This window comes from Eutrigla gurnardus (genome assembly GCF_963514095.1).
Source record: "Eutrigla gurnardus genome assembly, chromosome: 3".
In the NCBI taxonomy this organism is placed as follows: domain Eukaryota; kingdom Metazoa; phylum Chordata; class Actinopteri; order Perciformes; family Triglidae; genus Eutrigla; species Eutrigla gurnardus.
Genome location: NC_139917.1, coordinates 29,657,423 through 29,676,404, shown reverse-complemented (window position 1 = coordinate 29,676,404; position 18,982 = coordinate 29,657,423). Strand labels below are relative to the sequence as shown.

The window sequence follows — 18,982 nt, the reverse complement described above, 5'->3', positions numbered from 1 at the left end:
TCTTCATGCAACACCAGAGAGCAGAGGGGTCAGAACGTTTGGAGTTCAAAAAGATTCCAAAAAGTACTGATTCAACTTCTTTACCCAAGTACAATTGGAAAAGGACAGGCTCTGAAATGTACTCGAAGTCAAAAGTGAAACGGATCTCTATGAAGGACATTTCTTTGCAAGGCTAACTGGATCCTACGACGGCGTATCAGGGAGAACAAAATCGGAGCCGAGAGAGGAGGGCAATAGTCTGAGAAAAAGTTTGATCCAGCCGTCGGGCTAAGATGCTAGTGGAATAAAAGAGGATAAAAAAAGAATGAAGGAAGCACCTTTAATCACACTTTATTTAATAAAATACTTTATTTCTTCCTGCTCAGTTGCCTGAGAGAAACCCTGAGTCGATGCGCTGCACAACCATAAAAATGACAATAGACACAAACTATGATGCCGTTTACCCGTGTATCCAATCAGAAACCAGCATTACCACACGTTCCTCTCCCAGCATGACAGCTGCTGCCACATGTAGAAATAACATCCTGTATTTGTGGACACCTGTTTATCTTGTGATCACACCTTCATCATCTCATTTTCTTAAAACAACAATTCAACACCAAACTGTTTAAGATCTGCGGAGAAACCTCATCATTAGATCCTGATCTCAGGATGACAGACTTAAAGAACCTGATCTGAGCACCAAGTGTTGGTTTTTCTCAGGTGATGAAGTCATGACCTCAAGATGAACGGGCGTTAAATGATTAACAACGGTCTTTGTTGGAGTCGGACCTCCATCAAAACGATCCCTGAGATGATCCTGAAGCTTAAAAGGAAGAGTTCAACATTTTTGGCAAATGAGGGGATCAACATCCGTAAAGGAGGAAAGAGAATATTTTCAGAAATATCTAGAGGTGACGCTAAATAGTGGACGATTTGATGATGCGATCTAAGGAGCCTGATTCCACTGCTAATCTCAACGTCAAAGGGTTGGCAAAACACAGGATCAGGGGCGGACTGGCCATCCCGGACCATCCCGGACCATCCTGGACCATCCCATCCCAATGGTCCATCCTCCCAATGGTCCAGCCTTGACCATACAATCCCCATGGCCCATCCTTGACCATCCCATCCCGATGGTCTATCCCAGGTCAAACCGACCAGCGGTCATATTTCAATTTCAGATGTCAGTTACGATCATGGACGTACTAAAACAGACGTACTAACACCGGCTAGCTTGGCTCTCGCATCCGCAGACAGCGTTAGACGGAGTTCTGGCCCGGCAGTCAGACTGGGCCAGTTTAATACTGTCAATTTAGAGGGGGGGGGGGCGAACAGCCGTACAGCCCCCTCCCAACTTGGACGTGGACACTTACAAGTTACACAGAGAACAGAGTGACTTTACGGAGCGTTTTCAATCAATGAGCAAAAAAAAGAAGAAAAAAAAACATGATTCGACGATCAGTCGACTAAAGGCAAGACTTGACCAATCAGATTCGACGATATAAATTCACCTAGAAATATCAAACCGTACCTTTCAGGTTCTGTGTAGATTTTTTCAAAGTGATCAAACTTGTTTTGAACTTTTCTGACAGCACATTTCATTTGAAAAATAAAAAAATGGATATCCTAACCCTACAGGTGCTCTAAACCCGCCATGTCCACCTTCACTTTGACGAACAGCGTGTCCTCTTTGACGTACGCGGCGTTTTGAGGAGTCTCCAGCGCGTCGAGCGCAACGAAGCACGAAAATCCAACGGCCACGTTGCTGACGGACTCGGCGGCGGGCTGCTGGAAGCTCTTTGACGTCGGGTCGGGTCTGAAGCTGAGACTCCGGTGGTTGCCGCCGCCGCTTTGATCCAGGACGGATAGAGACACGGTCTGTCTGAAAGGCCACGGCAGCAGGGCGTCGAAGTCGCCCGGCATCAGGACCACATAGAGGGACAGGTGAGTCCCCCTCCCCTCGCCGTCCCCGTTCAGATACACCTTGGAGGCCATTTTGTAGCCGCAGTGTCCGGTGTAGAAGGGCACGCTGCTCAGGCAGGGCGGCTGACCTTTGACCTCGGCTTCCCTCCTGTTCCTGAAGTCCTCGATCTTCCAGATGAGTTTGCCGTTGTAGGACGTGGCCTCCAGCTCCTGCAGGTGCTGCTTGTTGCTGCTGAGCTGAGCGGCGTGGAGGTCCAGGAGACGCGAGTGATGCTTCATGTTCTCCTCCAAAGTTCCTGCAAGAAGAAAATAACGACATTCACTGAAATACAAAGCTCTTAACCTCCAAGAACACTGGACGGAACGGCATGTAAGGGCTACTGTAGAAAAAAAAACAGAGCTGAGAGGTGGGCAATGTTCCGAGGAAAAAAAGTAACCTTCGTAAAGTCGCAGATTTGCGAAATGTAAGACGGCCTATTAGGGCCACTGTAGGAGAAAAAAATGGAGCCGGGAGAGGGGGGTAATATTCGCAAAAAGTAAAATTAACAAAAGTTGCAAATTGGCGTCTTTAGAAAGCAGCAAATTTGCGAGTTTATTACGATGCTAACAACCGGCATCTATGCTAGCTAACCGTGAATGTACTCATTTATTTTTCTAATGAATCCAACCTCGTTAAGATCCTTAGGGTGATGATGTTGATGCTCATTGTTGGTTTTATTCATATGAGAATTTGTCATCTTATTGATCGGGGCGGTTGAGCTAAGACGCTAGCGGTAGCTTTCACTTGTCATAGAGGAAGTAAACACGTTGCATGACCAGATGTTTTCCGTTGCTATGACAACAAGTGAGTAGCATCGGCCCAACCGCCCAATCAATAAACATGAGAATTTGGCCCATATAAAGAAACAACAATAACAGCAAATATGTGAATTCATAAACTCACAAATTTGCGACCTTTTTTCTCAGAATATTGCCCACCTCTCTCCGTTTTTTTCCCCTACAGTGGCTCTAATACGCCGTCGTAGTAAACTGCAACTGGAAACACGTAATTCAAATCCACCAACTATCCTTTAAAAAAAAAAGAGATATTCAAGGAAGCAGATTGTTTTCAGGTTTTTGTTACCTAGGTGTTCTCTGAGGGCCTCGGCCGCCGACACTTCCTGGATCACAGCATCCAGAGACTTCCTGAGCTGCTCCAGCTCCTCCAGACCGGGACCGGGTCCGTGAGACACCTGCTGGACGTCCAGCTGGATGGTGGACAGGACGTCCTCCTGCCTGCTCAGCGTCCTCTGAGCGGACAGACGGACAGAAGGAACCACGCTTGGATGTGAGAGCCACAGACAGGAAGTGAGACAGCTTTGATAGAAGGACTAACGAGATGAAATGATGGCGTAGCGACAGGAGGGTCTGTGTGTATGAACCTGAGCTGCAGAGACGATGCGTTCATGGCTGCTGCTCTGTTGCAGCAGCGGTCTGATTTTCTTCTGCAGGCCAGCCAGCAGCAAACCGTCCGTCTGGACCTCCTGCTGCCTCAGCAGCGCCTCCTTCTGGAGAACCTCCACCTGACCCGAGGAGACAACAGTCTGAGGTGAACAACGTCCTGAATATGGAGGAATGTTGGGTCAAACGGCTTCCAGCTTCATGAAATCACGCAAGTATTACAAATGATCTCATCCCGAAGGTCGGCACTAGAGGCCTTTTTAACAACACATTGTTTTGTGAAGCAAAGAGAACGTTTCATGATATGTTGCTAAGAGGAAATGATTTCTTGCACAAACTTGAATGTTTTTATGTTGTAACAATGAGATAAAAGGTCACATGATGAAAAATGATCCTTCCCATCCTGTAATAACAGTAATAACAGTAATATAGCTGCTCTCAGTATATGGGGTGCGTTGGTTGGACGTACCTGTTCCTCCAGGTGGCCGTTGCTCCTCAGCAGCAGCAGCATGTGATGGTTGGCAGCAGCGTCTTCATGCAGCTTCACTTTCCCTCTCTTATCCTGCAGGACACAACAACAAGGTGGCGTCTGCTGCGCCGGCTGGGATGTTTTGTGCGTTTCGCCGCTGTAACGGGATGAACTCACCTGCACGGAGCAGCCGAACCTCCTATAGGAACAGTCCACGTGAAGTTCAGGACACGACTGTCTGTGTTCGGTGAGCTGGAGGAGGAGAGAGACACATTCACACGTTCATACGTTCCTATATACTATATAACTATATCTTTACATAGCAAATCATTGTTTGCTGCTTAGATTAGATTCAGATTTTTAGTCCAAACGTGTCAAAATGAATAAGTGATCTACAGAAAATAAAATATTACACAACTAGAAAGCATAGACATATATGAATTATAATAATAATATATATAATTGTATATATATATATATATATATATATATATATATATTTGGAAATGTCTGAAAAGGAGTGGGAAGAAGTATACACTTATTTAATCCCACCCCTCCTCCATAATTCATATCCTCTGTCATACCTTTATTTCATTTGATGTTTTTAGTGATTTTTTTAATTTATTTTTATTTATTTATTTATTTTTTAACTTGCAAAATAAAAAATGTTTCTCATGTATTCCTATCAGATATATATGAATGCTTTGAATATCAGATTACCTTTAAGCAGCACTTAACTGTTCTCCAGTACGTTTTCCTGTTGCCAGTTAACCTGCTCATCCTCCACTAAAAGCAGCTTTTATATCTGGCTTCCCTTCCAAGGTGCACGGAGAAGAAAACAGACCTCTGACGAGGGTCAGTTGTTATTTATACTACCAGTGTGTCTTTAATCACTGAACCAGTTTCAGTCTGAGTGCTGCCCAGAGGTCTGACTGTGGCCAGGGAGCTCACCTTGTGTCTGGGCACCTTCAGGGAGCAGCTGTTGGGGCAGTCCTCCTCCACCTCCAGACAGGAGCTCTGCACGTGATCCTACAGAACGCCGAGTCACCACAAACATCATCAGGACGCCGCTGGAAGCTTAAAGCAGGTAATCAATGTGTCCAGGCTAAGGACCCCCAAGGCCAGTGGAGGGACCCAATAATAATGTGTAGTGCAGCCTATAGTGTCATATATAACAGTACTTTGTAATGATTTATGTATACAACGCTAAGCCATTAAAATAATAATTTGACAGATTTATATTTTGAATCTAATTTGGCATTTCTACATCACAATTTCTCAACATAATATTAATCAAACAAGATTTATATTTGCTTATTATAGGTTGGATTCATGTTAAGGTGTATTTTTGGACAAAACATTTCGGGATCAAATCATTTCAGGGACCCCCTGCAGTAACTCCACGGACCCCCTAGGGGTCCCGGACCCCCAGGTTGAAGGTCTCTGGCTTAAAGGAGTCAAACTTGTCCTGAGAAAGCTTCACCTGCATGCTGCTGAGTCTCTGTGGCTGCCGGCAGTGTGGGCAGGACTCCGTGCGGTGAGGACAGGCGTCGGTCAGGTGTTCCTGCAGGTGCCGCCTCTCTAGCACCGCCCTGCAGCCTGGATTGAAGCACTGCAGCTGCTCATACTGACACGACCTCAGGTGCTCCTGCAAAGTGACGGAGGTTTGTGAGTCCACACGTGTTGATATGGTGGTCTAGTGTATTCCCCTCGTGTTCAAGGTGCCTTGCAGTAGAAAATACACACTGGGTGTATTCTTGAATAAACGGGATAATCGTAAATATCGTCATGACGTGACTTTTAAAAGCCAGCTGGCTATCATGACAAGTAAAAATAGAGCCTGATTTAGAAGACAGACTTTTTAAAATGTATTTAGTCTTTAAAGGGAGATCTTTTAATTTATGATCACCTTATTTAAAATTAGTTGATTATTTTTAACTAAAAAAAGATGGCTTATCTTATGTGTTTTGATGATTATCAGAATATTATTATTTTGGCCAGGGTAATCGTGACATTAATTTTTCGGATGTCCCATGCCTAGTTGGCGTTGTCTCATGGGACGTCACATGGTCAGATCTGAGACTCTAAATATCCGATCTATATTCACACGTAGTTATCAGGCGGCGAAAAGTGAGGCCAAAAAGTGAAGTCAAACGTTGAAGCGCCTAAAACCTGCATTCTCTCGACTGACCATCAGGGGGCAACTCCTCTGGTACGATACGCTTGTTAAGGGGAGTTGTGAGTGTGTCAGTCATCTGCAATCTCACCACTAGATGCCACTAAATCCTACACTTTAAAACATGCGTTGTCAGCCTGAACCCATGGCGTATAACGTCTACCTGCAGGTGGCGTAACGAGACCACGGAGGTGCATGCTGGGGAGTTGGTGCAGTAGACTTCTAAACTGGAGATTTCTCGTTTGCAGCAGTTGTCCTGGAAGACCTGCGGGTAGAAACCTCTTCATTAGCGTCTTGTTGAACTTTTCCACAGTTGATAGTCCGCTCACGAGGAATGGTGGAAAAAAATAAAAAAATCATCCACCCTTGCTTACTCACGATCTACGTAGAGGACTATAGAGCTATCTCACCGGCCAATGAAATAACACTTTCAGACGCTGCTCGTGCAATGCATGATGGTACATAGTGCTCAGCTTGTGACCGTCAGTTGTATACAGACGAGTGAAACCGACGCTGAAGTGCCTTAAACTTGCATTCTATCTACTGGCCATCAGGGGGCGACACCTCTGGTTGTCTGATTGTAGGAAGTCTGAGAAAATGCTTCTAAGTTCAACATTTAAACTTAAACGCTGATGATGTGTTAACGTTGAGTTCACTTAAATACTTGTGACGAGGTGCGTCTGTGCAGCTGACCTCAGCGGATGTGATCACAGCTCCATCTACTGGACAAACTGGGCTGGACGGCGATGACCTCTCCCTGAAACACAAAGCAGACAGGCGTTCATACGGAGAGATGAAGCTTTCGAAGTGGTCCATCTGACTGTCGGCCCAATATGACGTCCTCAATTTCTTTTTGGGAAAAAAAAATCAAAAATGAATTAAACAATTGCCAGCTGCCTTTATGGTTGAAACAAAACTATAGATCTGTTGGGGATTCAAATTCTGATGTGTCATAATTAAACTTCATATCAAAAGGTTTCCTGCTGCTCTCCACCTGCTCGCGTCTCATGTAGCCACACAGAGCTAAATAAAGGGGTTGAAATAACGGGTGAGCATGATGAACAGTTTGTCTGACATGGTGAACGTTGATCCTACAGCAGGCCTTGGAGGCAGAGGAAGCAGTAGATGTGTCCACAGGAGTTCTGCTGAGGGTTGAGCACGACGCCTCTGCAGACGGGACAGACGAACTCCTCCTTCAGCGTCAACACAAACTTCAGGGAGTGCTGGATGGAGGTCAGCTCCGACTCCCAGGAGCTCATCCTGGACTCCCCGCCGGACCCCAGCCTCGACTCCTCGGACCTCCTCGCGGACTCCTCGGACTTCAAACTGCAGCCCTCGGATCCTCCCGCCTTTGCGTCCGGTGTCGCCATGAGTCTGCAGGGGGCCAGACTGAACAGATCCCACAGGTGAGGTAAAAGACTCCACGATACGATTCTGCATTAAATGTTTACTGATGTTTTGGCCGTCGCTATCTTTTTTGCAACCAGTAAAAGGAAGTGACCATATATGGGCTGCGAAGGAGCGACAGGTGGATCTGACACAGGCATCAGAGTGGTACCCTTACTGGATCTGGATCCAGCTGGATTCCTCTGTTCAGGGTTTATATATATATATATATATATATATATATATATATATATATATATATATATATATATATAAATATATATGCAAAAATCAATTTTGAATAAAGCAGTTTCTGCTCTTCGTAGTAAAGATGGAGATTAAACTTTCAGGTCTGTATCATCAGAAAGCAAAAATAGGAGTTGGTGCTTTATAGTTGTTCACATTTATAGTTTTTGACAAAATAGAAATACTATATATATATATATATAAAACATATAAACGTATTACAGCAGTTTAAAAGCAGCCATGTCAGCAAAAGAAGAAGGAGGCTGTACTCGTCATGGCTCCTGTCAGTGACATCACACCTGCTGATGACACGCGCGCGCGTTTAGAGGCTTTAATTCCGCTTTAATTACGAGCATCATCGTCATCATCAGCGCGAGACAAATGAATAGATCCAGTGACCCACATGTTAGTGACAGATTCAGTGTGTTTTAGGTCAGACTGCAGGGGATTCCCCGCTGCTGCTGCTGCCGCCGCTTTATCCGTTAAACTGGACTCTAAACTGATCTGAGGACAGATTTTATCTTTTTTTTTTAAACTGCCTCCGAGTCTTAAAACAAACAACCTTTTCCGTTTCCCGCTCTGAAGTCTGTTTGGCCGTTTTTCTGCGGAGAAGCGGAGCCGCTTTACTTTCACTTTGCTCCGGAGACCAGGACATCAGCTGTGCGGGGACGTTTAGCGCCTTGTTGTCTTACCTCGGGCCGACAAATCCCTCCGAAATCACCTGGAAGCGGCTCCACGTGCTGCCCCTGCAATCCCAGCCGATCGATATCACTGATCGGTATCGATTATCCGCGGCGCCTCACGGCGGCAGCGAGCGGAAGAGGAAATTATAGCAGCAGGAAGTGACTTAACATCAACAACCTGCTGTTATTTCCACTGAGTTCAGCATAATTGCGTTAAATATGAATAAAGGAAACAACATTTACTCACAACATGTACTCGAGTTAAAGCAATAACATATCTTTATATATATATAAAAATATTATTTTTAAAGTCAAAGTATTGCATTGAAAATTGTATTTAAAGTACAAAAAGGAAAAGGTGGTCACGCTTCATGTGAGTCACGCTTATGAATTGGATTGCAATCAGTGATGCGTTCAGGTGTTCATCACTGTAACGAACTGTGGTGGAGCTCATTTAATGACCGTACTGCTGGGTAGTTTAGATATACATTATAATGTATTAATAATAATAATAAAAATAATAATACATTTGATTTGTATAGCCCTTTTCCAAACCCAAAGACGCTTTACAGAGAAAAAACAAAAAATAGAAATAAGACAATATATACAATATTACAGTTTGTGTTGAAACCGTTGTAGCCTATAGGAGTTAATAACATATGTGTTAGTATTATGGTCTCTGGACTGCATTCTATTCAGAGGGGTTTATATCTATCTATCATTATTGTTATTATTATTATTATTATTATTGTTATTATTATGACATGGTTTTGTTGAACACTCAATTCTGATTGGTCAATTACAGCTTAAGTTATTCTGCTGCTATCAATTACACAACACTTTTTTTTTTCAGTGGAAGTAATAAAAGTATTAAATGAACTAAATAATGTTAGTATGTTGTAATAAGCGGGATAATGACCTTACTACTGACCTCATTTATAAACACATCATTTCATTTACACATTTAGGCAACGATGTAACCGTGTATGGGTGTAAACGGCTCAAACACCAGCAACACTTGCATTAATTAAGCATAGCAACTGAATTATTAGACCGACGTGGTTCTGCTTCATCAAGGTCGTCCAAAGTCGCAAATCAAAACTAGTTCTGCTACTTCAGACGATTTTAATTTGGAAGTAGGTGGAGTTGGAAATCCCTAATCTGCACCTGTAATGTACCTAATAAAGAATAAAGTGGCCACAAAAAATCTAACATTTTGGTTACCAAGGAGACAAACGTGTGCAGATCTCAAGAATAAAAACGGTCAGATGGTACAAATTTGTAATTTTTAATGAGACGTCTCAGCAGCTTCATCTCAACAACAATATAATACAATTTCTCCTGAAACGCGATGAATATGACTCTATGACTCAGTTACATTTAACGCCGTGATGCATGTTTATCCAAAAAGCATTAAGAGCACTTTCACAATGATTTTTCACACCAAACTGGTAGCACCAGGAAGAAGAAGAATAAATAACATAAAGACAGACAGACAGACGGCACATCTGAAGCTCCAGATGAAGATGACATTTAGGGTTTTTTTTTTTTTTAAATGAATGAAGGAAAAGGGAACAGCTACTCTGAGAAGGTTCAAACCAACAGAACAATTAGAAGGAACTTTTTTTTTTAATTCGATGTCTTTGCGGGAAACAAATACTGGATCTTTAGTGTTTTGTTTTTTAAAAGCATTGAGTTAGTTAATGAGTCGGCTGATTTGATGGACAGCAGGTTACAAATGGTTCACATGGATACCAAACTGTACACGTAGATGTCAAACGATGCACACCATGACCTTTTCTCTCTCTCAGTGGTACAATCCTGGTGAAAACCAATGATTGTGCTACCCACAGACAGGAAGTCAGATGCTATTTAGAGACGGACCCATGAAAAAATACACCAGACTGACACTTCACATCAGCCGCAAGTTTTTCCTGGTTTTGACTCTAAGCTTAAAGGACATATGCAGTAAAGATCGTGAAACCCTTTGGAAAACCTGTCATTTTTGAGCTATTTAAATAAAATAAAACGTAACTAAGGTCACATTACTGCCCCCTAAAGGCTACGGTGTTCATTGCAGCCACAACATGAACAGACAACATTGAAGCTTCACCACCTGTAGAGTTAGAAATGTAAAGTTTGTCCTGAGGGTGGCGCTAGAGGAGAGATCATAGGGACACTAAAATCTGAAGGGTTCATCCTCTGGGGAGCCAGTAGTTTGTTCTAGAACAAATTGTTGTGTGTATGTTGGACTGGCCAATCAGAAAGAGAGGGTTGGGAAACACAAACGTCATTGACTCACTACATTATACATGTAAAGATCTCTGGAAGGTGGCGATAACAACATCTCATAAAAGATGATTGTGAAATGAAATCAATAACAATGTTGAGTTTCTTAATGTAAGAAATTACAGTGATTCAAGTTGCATTTAAACCTAATTTTAAGTTATTTTAGTCTCTATAGATTCATTTATCTGTAATAAATACAGCACCATCCAGCTTTTAGCTACTTGGCTGCAGATGAGAGCTGATAAATCCTGTTTGTTTGTGGTTAATGCAGTTATGCCTAAATTGCGGCATAATGATAGAGAAAAAGCATGGACCCAGGATTGAACCCTGTGGGACGCCACATGTCTGGCGACTGAAAAGACTCTGCTTTACTCATCTGCACACTTTCTGTGACAGATATATAAAGACTTGTAGTCAAAATATCTTTTACAAAACAAAGATTTGAAAACCTGGTGTCCATCAACCAGCAGGTGTGCTGCATGTAAGTTCTGTGGGAAAGACGAACATCAACCTCTAAAATACTGCTCACCAAATAATTAACACTTTAGATTGTGTTTTTGTGTCATTGTTTTGAAGAAGTACGTCACTCAGATTTCCCCACAGGACATGAACGCAGCAGCTTCAGATTGAACATTTTCTTTCTTGTGTCTCTCCAACAGAAACTCAGTCCGACGTTCGTCAGTGGAGGGACGAAGACGAGGCCTCTGATTGGTGGGCAACCAGGCCGGGCGGCTGCTGGGCGGAGCTCGATCCTGACCCCCCCGGGTTGCCGCCGAGGGTCATGGGAGCGGGAGGGCGTGGGTTGAGGCGTGGAGGGAGGGGGTTGGAGGGGCGGATGAGTGGCGGTGGCTGCTGCAGGGTTGGGCGCGGCTGCAGGAAGCGGGCCTGTTGTTGGAGCGGCGGCGGCTGGCGGTGAAGGGAGGGCGTGGCCGGGAGGGTCGGCCGCAGGAGGGGAGGGGGCTGGTGGAGGGAGGAGGAGGAGGAGGAGGCGCCGGACGTCACTGGAACCTGAGCCGAAGAGGAAGAGGAGGCAGCAGGAGACGCACCTGAAGAGGTCACCTGACCCTGCAGAGAGGAGAAGGTGTGGCCAAAATGTACCTTACTGCAAATCGGTCACATTCATGTCCACTTTCTCACAACATCATGATGAAGTTATAACTCTTCAGACCTCCAGGAAGTATTTCAATTAGACATTACAAGAAGGGAACCTCATTCTCAGGTTGACCTGCCCACAATATAAAATCTGTGACAAACAGTTGTGAGATAATTGTCTTTAAAGGCTCAAAAGTTTGAGAACCACTGTCTTTAGGTGGATTTAAAGGTTTAAGAAGGTATTAAAGGAGCAGTTTTTTAGGATTTTAGGCATCTAGGGGTGAAGTTGCTCTCTTTTTCCAAACGAGGAAGAGAAGCTGTTATTTGTAGGCCTCAGCTAAAACATATTGGATTTGTGAAGAGGCATAACTGAGATCTAAAGACAGTATTATAGCAATATTTTCTGTCAAATCGACCTCCTGGGCCAAAGACTGCATTGATTCTGGTTGGTTCGTCCAATACATCTCCCATGTGCAAGATTCCACTCCCAAAAAGCAACAAACCAATGTGGACAGAGGGACATGCGTGATGCTAGATAATTAAGATGATGCCAGTCATTATAACGGGACAAATCAGCAGGAATGTGAAGCATCAGAACACTACGTGGGATATAAAACCCTCTGTTAAACTGCCTCACCTCTTCATCCTCTTCGTCCGTGCTCTTCCCCGACGGCGTGGTGGAGCTCGTCTTGCCCTCCTCCCCGGAGGTGACGCTGTCCCCGTTGGGCGCTCGCGTCCCCTGCTCCGCCTCCCACTCCTGCAGCACCTCGTCCAGGTTGAACCGCCGCCGGTAGTTCACAAAGAAGTTCTTCACCTGGCCCACCGTCTTGTTGCCGATGACGTCGGCGATGGCCTGGAAGTCTTTCCCGTACTTCCTCACACCTGAAGCACATCACAGATAAGACAATTCTTACAACCACCATTAAAATATATAGAAGAGGAGAAATCTGGGGCAGATGTTGTGACGTTTGGGGAACAGAGGGAAGTTGATCTCTTTTAGCTCTGTTTTTGGTCTCCACCAACTACTGAGGGAAATATCTGTCTCTTTAGCTACTAAATGCTGCCTTCTATTCAGTCTTAACTGTGTATATTTGCTGGCGGTGTACAGTACGGCTCTTTAATTATCAAAACCGAAACTAGATGCTTCAAAAGCTCCAGAGCTCCGCCTACATGTGGTCATCCGTCCCCGTGTTTCAATGACGTCTCATTTACTGAAGATGAAGACGCTCAAACTGCCGGTACACCGTGGTGGAAGTCAAGACGAGATAAAAGTTCTTCTTTGTCATTTTATTTGCTGTATTTCAGCTCCCCGCACCGCTTCTAACCCACCACCAGGGGGGTCACCTGTCACGAAGCTCACCTTGAACGGCCAGCAGCTGCTCGTCGGTGGTCCAGCGGGCGTTCACCTTCTGGTTGCACTGCAACAACAATGACTGACAGTTTACAACAGGAAACACGAGATGTGTCAGTCACGTTAACCCTTCCAGTGGTGAGTCAGCAAAACTCAAGTTTTACACAAACAGGGCAGACATGCCATTGCCAAGACTTTAAGCAAGCATTAAGTATTACTATAATGTACTTTAAATTCACAGCTGGTCGTGCTGGAGCTCATTTTAAAGCCATTATTTACTTTTGGCAGTTAAATCTATAACAAAACGTCATATTTTGTCAACTGGTTTGTTAATGTGTTGGCAGTAAAAAGTTCAATATTCTTCAAAATATCTACCAGCACGTATTTGATGAGATGTCTACAATCAGAGTATTAGCAGTGATGTGGGTGTAGTTGTAACATCGATGATGTACCTCGGCGAGTCTCAACTCTTCAATCCCAGAATCCAACATATGTTTCAGTCCGCTGTTCATCTGTTTGGCGTTCTGCACCTGAAGAAACGAGACCGACGAAACACTCAGAACTGCATGCCAATACCTGCAGGAACCACCAGCAGGGGGCGGTGCAGCAACGTGGACAGGCCGTACCTCAGACACGTCTAGCTGCTCGGCCTCCTGCTGAGGTTTATTCAAGAGGAAGAGGAGGATGAGGAGTTACCTGTCTCTTGAGGGACACCAGCTCCATGTCCAGCTGGCGGAGGAGGGTGTTGGCGGCCGACCCGCTGCAGGACACGGCCACCACGTCCTCCTGGGTCAGGTACATGCCTTTGGGGGGGCGGCAGCGAGAGCGCTGGTGGTGTCGATGCTGCAGGGTCTGGTGCTCCCGTCGACCCAGAGCCACCTTGGAGCCCGGCAACACCGGCTCCACCTGGTTCTGCAGAGAAACACCGAGCGGCTTAAACCCCAAACCCACAAAATTACATTGTTAGTTGAATAATTAAAATGTAGCGTCGACAAGGTTTATACCATCATCAAAGCAAACATATATACTCTTCAATTTGTTAAACAGGTTATTTTTCCTAATTACATTTCCTTGGGCATATATAATGACATGGGTGTTCAAATTAAATTAATTAACAATATTATGTATTCATATATTCAGTTATATTTTTCACTTTTTAAGTTTATTTTTACTGTAAAAAAATGTAATATTGGCCTTTTTAATTTATCGTTTACACCGTTTTATGTATTTATGTTTTTAAATGATCAGCCAATAAAAAAAGACAGAATCATTGGTAATAAATCAAATTAAATAAAAAGAAGAAGAATTTGAAGAAATGCAGAATTTGTTAATGAATTAATTAATAAACTTCAAATAAAAAATAAATAAAAATGAATTAATTTCCCTGAATTGTCTTTAATAGAATATTTCCAGGTGTTTTGAGAATAAATCTCTAAAAGTCCCGTTTTTGGCTGCCAGAGATTTTAACACTTCCTGCAACGAGTCCTCGAGGTGTGTTGTTGTTGTCACGGCAACCCACGTACCTCTTTCTTGGCTTCCTTGTTTGGGTCGTAGTCGCTGTCGTGGGCTTCTATGGGAGCGGCCTCCTCCATCTCCTCATCGCTACGGCAACAAGGAGAAGAAGCCCAAAATTAAATATCGGCAAACAATTCTAGTCTGAATTTAACAATCCGTTTATGTCAAATAAAAATGAACTAAACTTAATAAATAATATTTTATACAAAAACAACCTCTATCATTAAATATGAGGTCTCGAACATAACTTATAAGGTAACGTTTTATTTCTATGACTCAGCATTTATGGTTAGAGCGTAAATAAGAGCAGCACGTGGAAAAAGGAAGACCGCTGGATGAATTTTGGAAAAGAGGATCAAAATGAAATGAAGATAACCTGTCATCGTGATGGGAGAGCCGTACCTGTCGTCCTGGGTGCTCCTGTTGGCCAGTTTACGAGCCTGGCGGTCCATCAGACTGGTTCTGGATCGGGTCTTCTTCCAGGAGTAGTAGTACTTCACCAGACTGGAGATGGTTTTGTCCGGCAGCTGTAAGTTAAACGCGACGCTACTCAATCTCAAATCTCACTATCTAACTAGTGGAGGAGGAGTACAAAGAAGTAGAGAAGGCTAGTGCTCAGTGCGGTAATAGTGCTGTATGTGAGACACGCTGTGTGTGAGACAGGCTGTGGGGCAGACGGGTGCTGCCTACCATCTGCTGGATGCGGTGGAAGCTCTTGCCGTGGAAGCTGAAGGCCTGCTCGAACAGCACCTTGTCCTCCACCGTCCACTCGTCTGGGAACGGGGTGAAGTTCGGCAGGTCGGCCAGAGACTTCTCTATGTTGTGTTTGTGCCAGAAGAGCATGCCGAGGGCCTGCACACACACACACGCACGCACACACACACACACACACACACACACACACACACACACACACACACACACACACACACACACACACACATTAATACACAGGATTATTCACTACAGCGTGAACTTTGACGCAAAAGCCTATCAGTGCTGAGATTCTCCTCCTGTCGTCACTGAATCAGAAATGGAGACTTAAACATATCGTAGCGGTCTGTGGTCTCCCAGGGGTCTACGATAGTAGTCCACATTAGTCCAGAGACCAGACCAGACTATGTGGAGAAACCAGAGACTGTCTACTGTACAAACAACAAGGTCTCTGCCGTATTTTTGTCTAGATTATGTTATTTTAAGTGTTTATGGAGCAGCTACAGTGTTAGCCTAGCCTAGCTCCCATCAACCAGACTCCATTCAGAAAACAAGCATTTTAAGAGTTGTTTGCATGTCGTCTTGCAGACAGACCTAACAAACCAGGACTTTGGAGTTTCCACAAAAAGTCTTCATTGTGTTGTTATTTCGGCATCATTTTTATCCGTTTATTGCAATTAAGTCACAACAAAATACTTTGCTTTGAGTTCGTAAAGCTGTAGTAAACCAGCCAATAATTATCTCATGACAAAAGCTGTGATCTGCGTGATGGATATTTAAGTTTAAAATGCTCGATCACTGAGCGGCTCGTGTCATAGATTCGTAAAAGTTTTCTTCGGGTACTTGAACCTGGTAATATGTAGAAACCAAGCTGGTGGTTTGATATTCAAACATTAATTTTGTGAGAAAGGAAACGACAGATATGGGACGTGCTCACCTGCTCCACGTTGTATCCGTGTTTCTCTTTGGCTAAAGCGATGTATTCATCCACTGTGGAGCAAAACACAAACACTTGGATCAGTCTGACCTGAGGACCTGATAGAGGACTGCTGCTGAGTGTTGGGACACAAGGAAGTAGACTCACGCTTGGCGTCGACGATGGTGTGGTACGGAGACCAAACCAGCATCCCGCCGCTGTCCTTGTCCGTGTACTTGGTGGAACCTGACGACAGCGAACATCACACTTTTAAAGGGCCACTCCACCAACTTTAAGGGTGAAGTTCAGTTTATTCGTCAACATTCAGATGAAAGGAAAAGTGTTGTGGAGGAAGCTGTCCAATGTTGCATTGTGGGAAACGGAGTATCCATTGTCTTATAGCATATTATCATTAACCCTTTACTGCACTTTTTATTCTTAGTGGATTTCTGTAGAATAGTTTGAGCGGGGATTTTTTTTCAAGTTTAATTCAGTTTTAAGTTGTTATTAATGGGTTTAACTTAATAATACAATCAAAGATACAATCAAAACTACGGATTCTGCCCTTTAACAACTATAATATTTCTAAATGAAATATCTCAAACATATACAACACATCCCTTTAAGTTTTTTTAAATATATAAAAAATGACATTATAATCAGGCTGTAATAATATAATAATAATATTAGGAAGATGTTATTATTTACTGGCCGCGAAGAATATAATAAATGATTCAATACAAGTGGAGGGAAAATAGAGAGGACGCATGTAAACAAACCAACTCCACGAGCTTCATTAATAACACATTCACTAATGTCACAAGTTGTCGGTGCGAAGTTCAGGGTCCGTCGTTTCTTTCTCTCTCCGGCTAGTAACTACAGGTTAATAAAGCCTGGTTTTAAAGTAGTCCCCGACGGTCCCGGTTTGAACGCACCAACCCATCAACACCGTGTGTGTGTGTGTGTGTGTGTGTGTAGTTATTACTGTAGGCTACGTGTACCGAGGCTACCACCGTCCGTCACTCAGGTAGAAGCCAGTTCAAAAAAAATAAAAAAACTCACCGGGCTCGAACTCGGGAATGTTGGCCTGGTAGTCGGCTCCAACGCGCATCCCCACATCTGGAAAAACATCAGCGTTAAACATGTTTTTAAAACGTTGTCGTTCGTAAAAACGCGCACAGAAGGAGCGACGAGAGGGGCTGTTCGAGGCTACCACTCACCGTGTTCGTCGTCGCTGCCGCTTTCGTCAGAAAAATGTCCGTTGGAAGCGTTGGACGGACTCTTGGTGCCGTTCGAGCGACCTTTCCCCAAATACTCCGAGCCTTTATCCATCATCCCCGGCATCGCACCGGTAAAAATGCACCGTTTTTCCAACCGCCGTGTCGGGATATAAAATGTCACCGGGACCCGGAGGTTTTTTTTTTCTGCTGCTGCTGTTCGCTCACTCTCCGCCGCTCACGTCCGTGTCGCTGTCGCGTTGTTTTCTTCGCCTGCCATTTCGCCGCTTTAAATACGGCACATCGGGCTGCGACACCTCCCGATAACAGCAGATTATCCGCTGAATATTACACAGTTATAATATTTAAAATGACTCCTGCGAGTGAGTTTTCCCACCGCCGAGTGGGGTCTAACCACTGCAGCGGAAGGTTTTTTACGCACCGTCGGGCAGCGGTGCGACTCCACTTACTGCGGCAGCAGATCCCTCCGCCGACACAAACTAATAAAGTAAGACATGAAAAATAAATACAACATCAAAACTCAGTTTTAACAGCAACGAAACTGAAAACTAAACTATATAAAATTAAAACCACGTCTGAAATATATGGAAATCATAAATATTACATAGAAATAAAAACTGTAAACGTCATAATTGTACACGGAAACACGTCACAGGCCACTCACACATTAATATAATGACGTTATTACACCAGATGAAGTAAACTGCTCACACGATGACGATGATTGAGCGTGTTTTTTTGTTTTCACTTCTTGTTTATCAGTCGGTGTTTCTGCACTGAGTCTCGGTGACCAGCAGGGGGAGACACACCCCAACAATCTGACAGCAGTCAACGCTTCACTCCGGCAGAGGAGACTCGGTTCAAACTTAGAATATAATATTCAGTGAGTGATTGATTCACACTCAATGTTTTGGAACCACAAACATATATTTTATATGTATAAATAATAATAATAATAAAGTAAGAAATGTAATTGAAGTGTTAACAAACAATTAAACAGTTATAATATACAGACACATCAAAAGGAGACCAAAGAAATAATATTATTAAATACGGTAGTAAATAAAGTTAGCAATAAAAATGATTTAAAAACGAAAAAACCTCCAGTAAAAAAAATAATTCCTGTCAAACGCTGAAAAAACAGATAAAAAAGAGAGATTTTATTCACATCTGCTGCTGCAGAGATCTTAAACCCCAATTTTTTTTAACTTTATACTGATGTGTTCAGGGTCCTGTTGCGTTCAAGGTCCTGTCAGGCAGAGCACGCACCACAAAGGACACATTACGGATTATATCTGACTATATTATGGCTCACTATGCGGCAGTTTAATGTCAATAAACACAAATGTCAATAAACACATACTGAGGGACCATGCAACATTTAAGCATAATGATGCCTTCAGGGGCCTCCAGGGGCCCCCGACTTCTCTATATTCCTTAAAAGTGTGAAGTCTGAAAATCTAAATGATAAATGTTAAGGATGTTTGATACAACTTGGATATTTCAGACATAATCCATCATTTTATACAAACATTTGATCAGATGACTTTAGTGAACAGACT

At 43.5% G+C, this 18,982-nt stretch overlaps 2 protein-coding genes across 3 annotated transcripts; both read right to left on the bottom strand.

Moving 5' to 3' along the window:
- Positions 1-314: 314 nt before the first annotated feature.
- On the bottom strand, positions 315-8,452 carry traf5 (Tnf receptor-associated factor 5). Its single transcript, XM_084003763.1, has 11 exons — positions 8,315-8,452; positions 7,086-7,379; positions 6,684-6,747; positions 6,154-6,255; positions 5,298-5,462; positions 4,766-4,843; positions 3,992-4,066; positions 3,815-3,907; positions 3,327-3,467; positions 3,029-3,194; positions 315-2,201 (listed from the first exon to the last, which is right to left on the bottom strand). Exons 2-11 carry the CDS (start codon positions 7,358-7,360, stop codon positions 1,615-1,617), a joined length of 1,746 nt encoding a protein of 581 aa, XP_083859889.1. The 5' UTR covers positions 7,361-7,379; positions 8,315-8,452; the 3' UTR covers positions 315-1,614.
- Positions 8,453-10,001: 1,549 nt separating this feature from the next.
- Positions 10,002-17,710, bottom strand: rcor3 (REST corepressor 3). 2 transcript variants are annotated; one of them, XM_084005647.1, is made up of 12 exons: positions 17,403-17,710; positions 17,245-17,301; positions 16,351-16,428; positions 16,204-16,256; positions 15,243-15,404; positions 14,955-15,079; positions 14,561-14,639; positions 13,734-13,970; positions 13,490-13,567; positions 13,047-13,104; positions 12,324-12,568; positions 10,002-11,659 (listed from the first exon to the last, which is right to left on the bottom strand). In XM_084005647.1, exons 1-12 carry the CDS (start codon positions 17,524-17,526, stop codon positions 11,273-11,275), a joined length of 1,683 nt encoding a protein of 560 aa, XP_083861773.1. In that variant the 5' UTR covers positions 17,527-17,710; the 3' UTR covers positions 10,002-11,272. The 2 variants fall into 2 exon arrangements, with proteins under 2 accessions (XP_083861773.1, XP_083861774.1); XM_084005648.1 differs by having other exon boundaries at positions 13,734-13,949; positions 17,403-17,708.
- Positions 17,711-18,982: the final 1,272 nt, after the last annotated feature.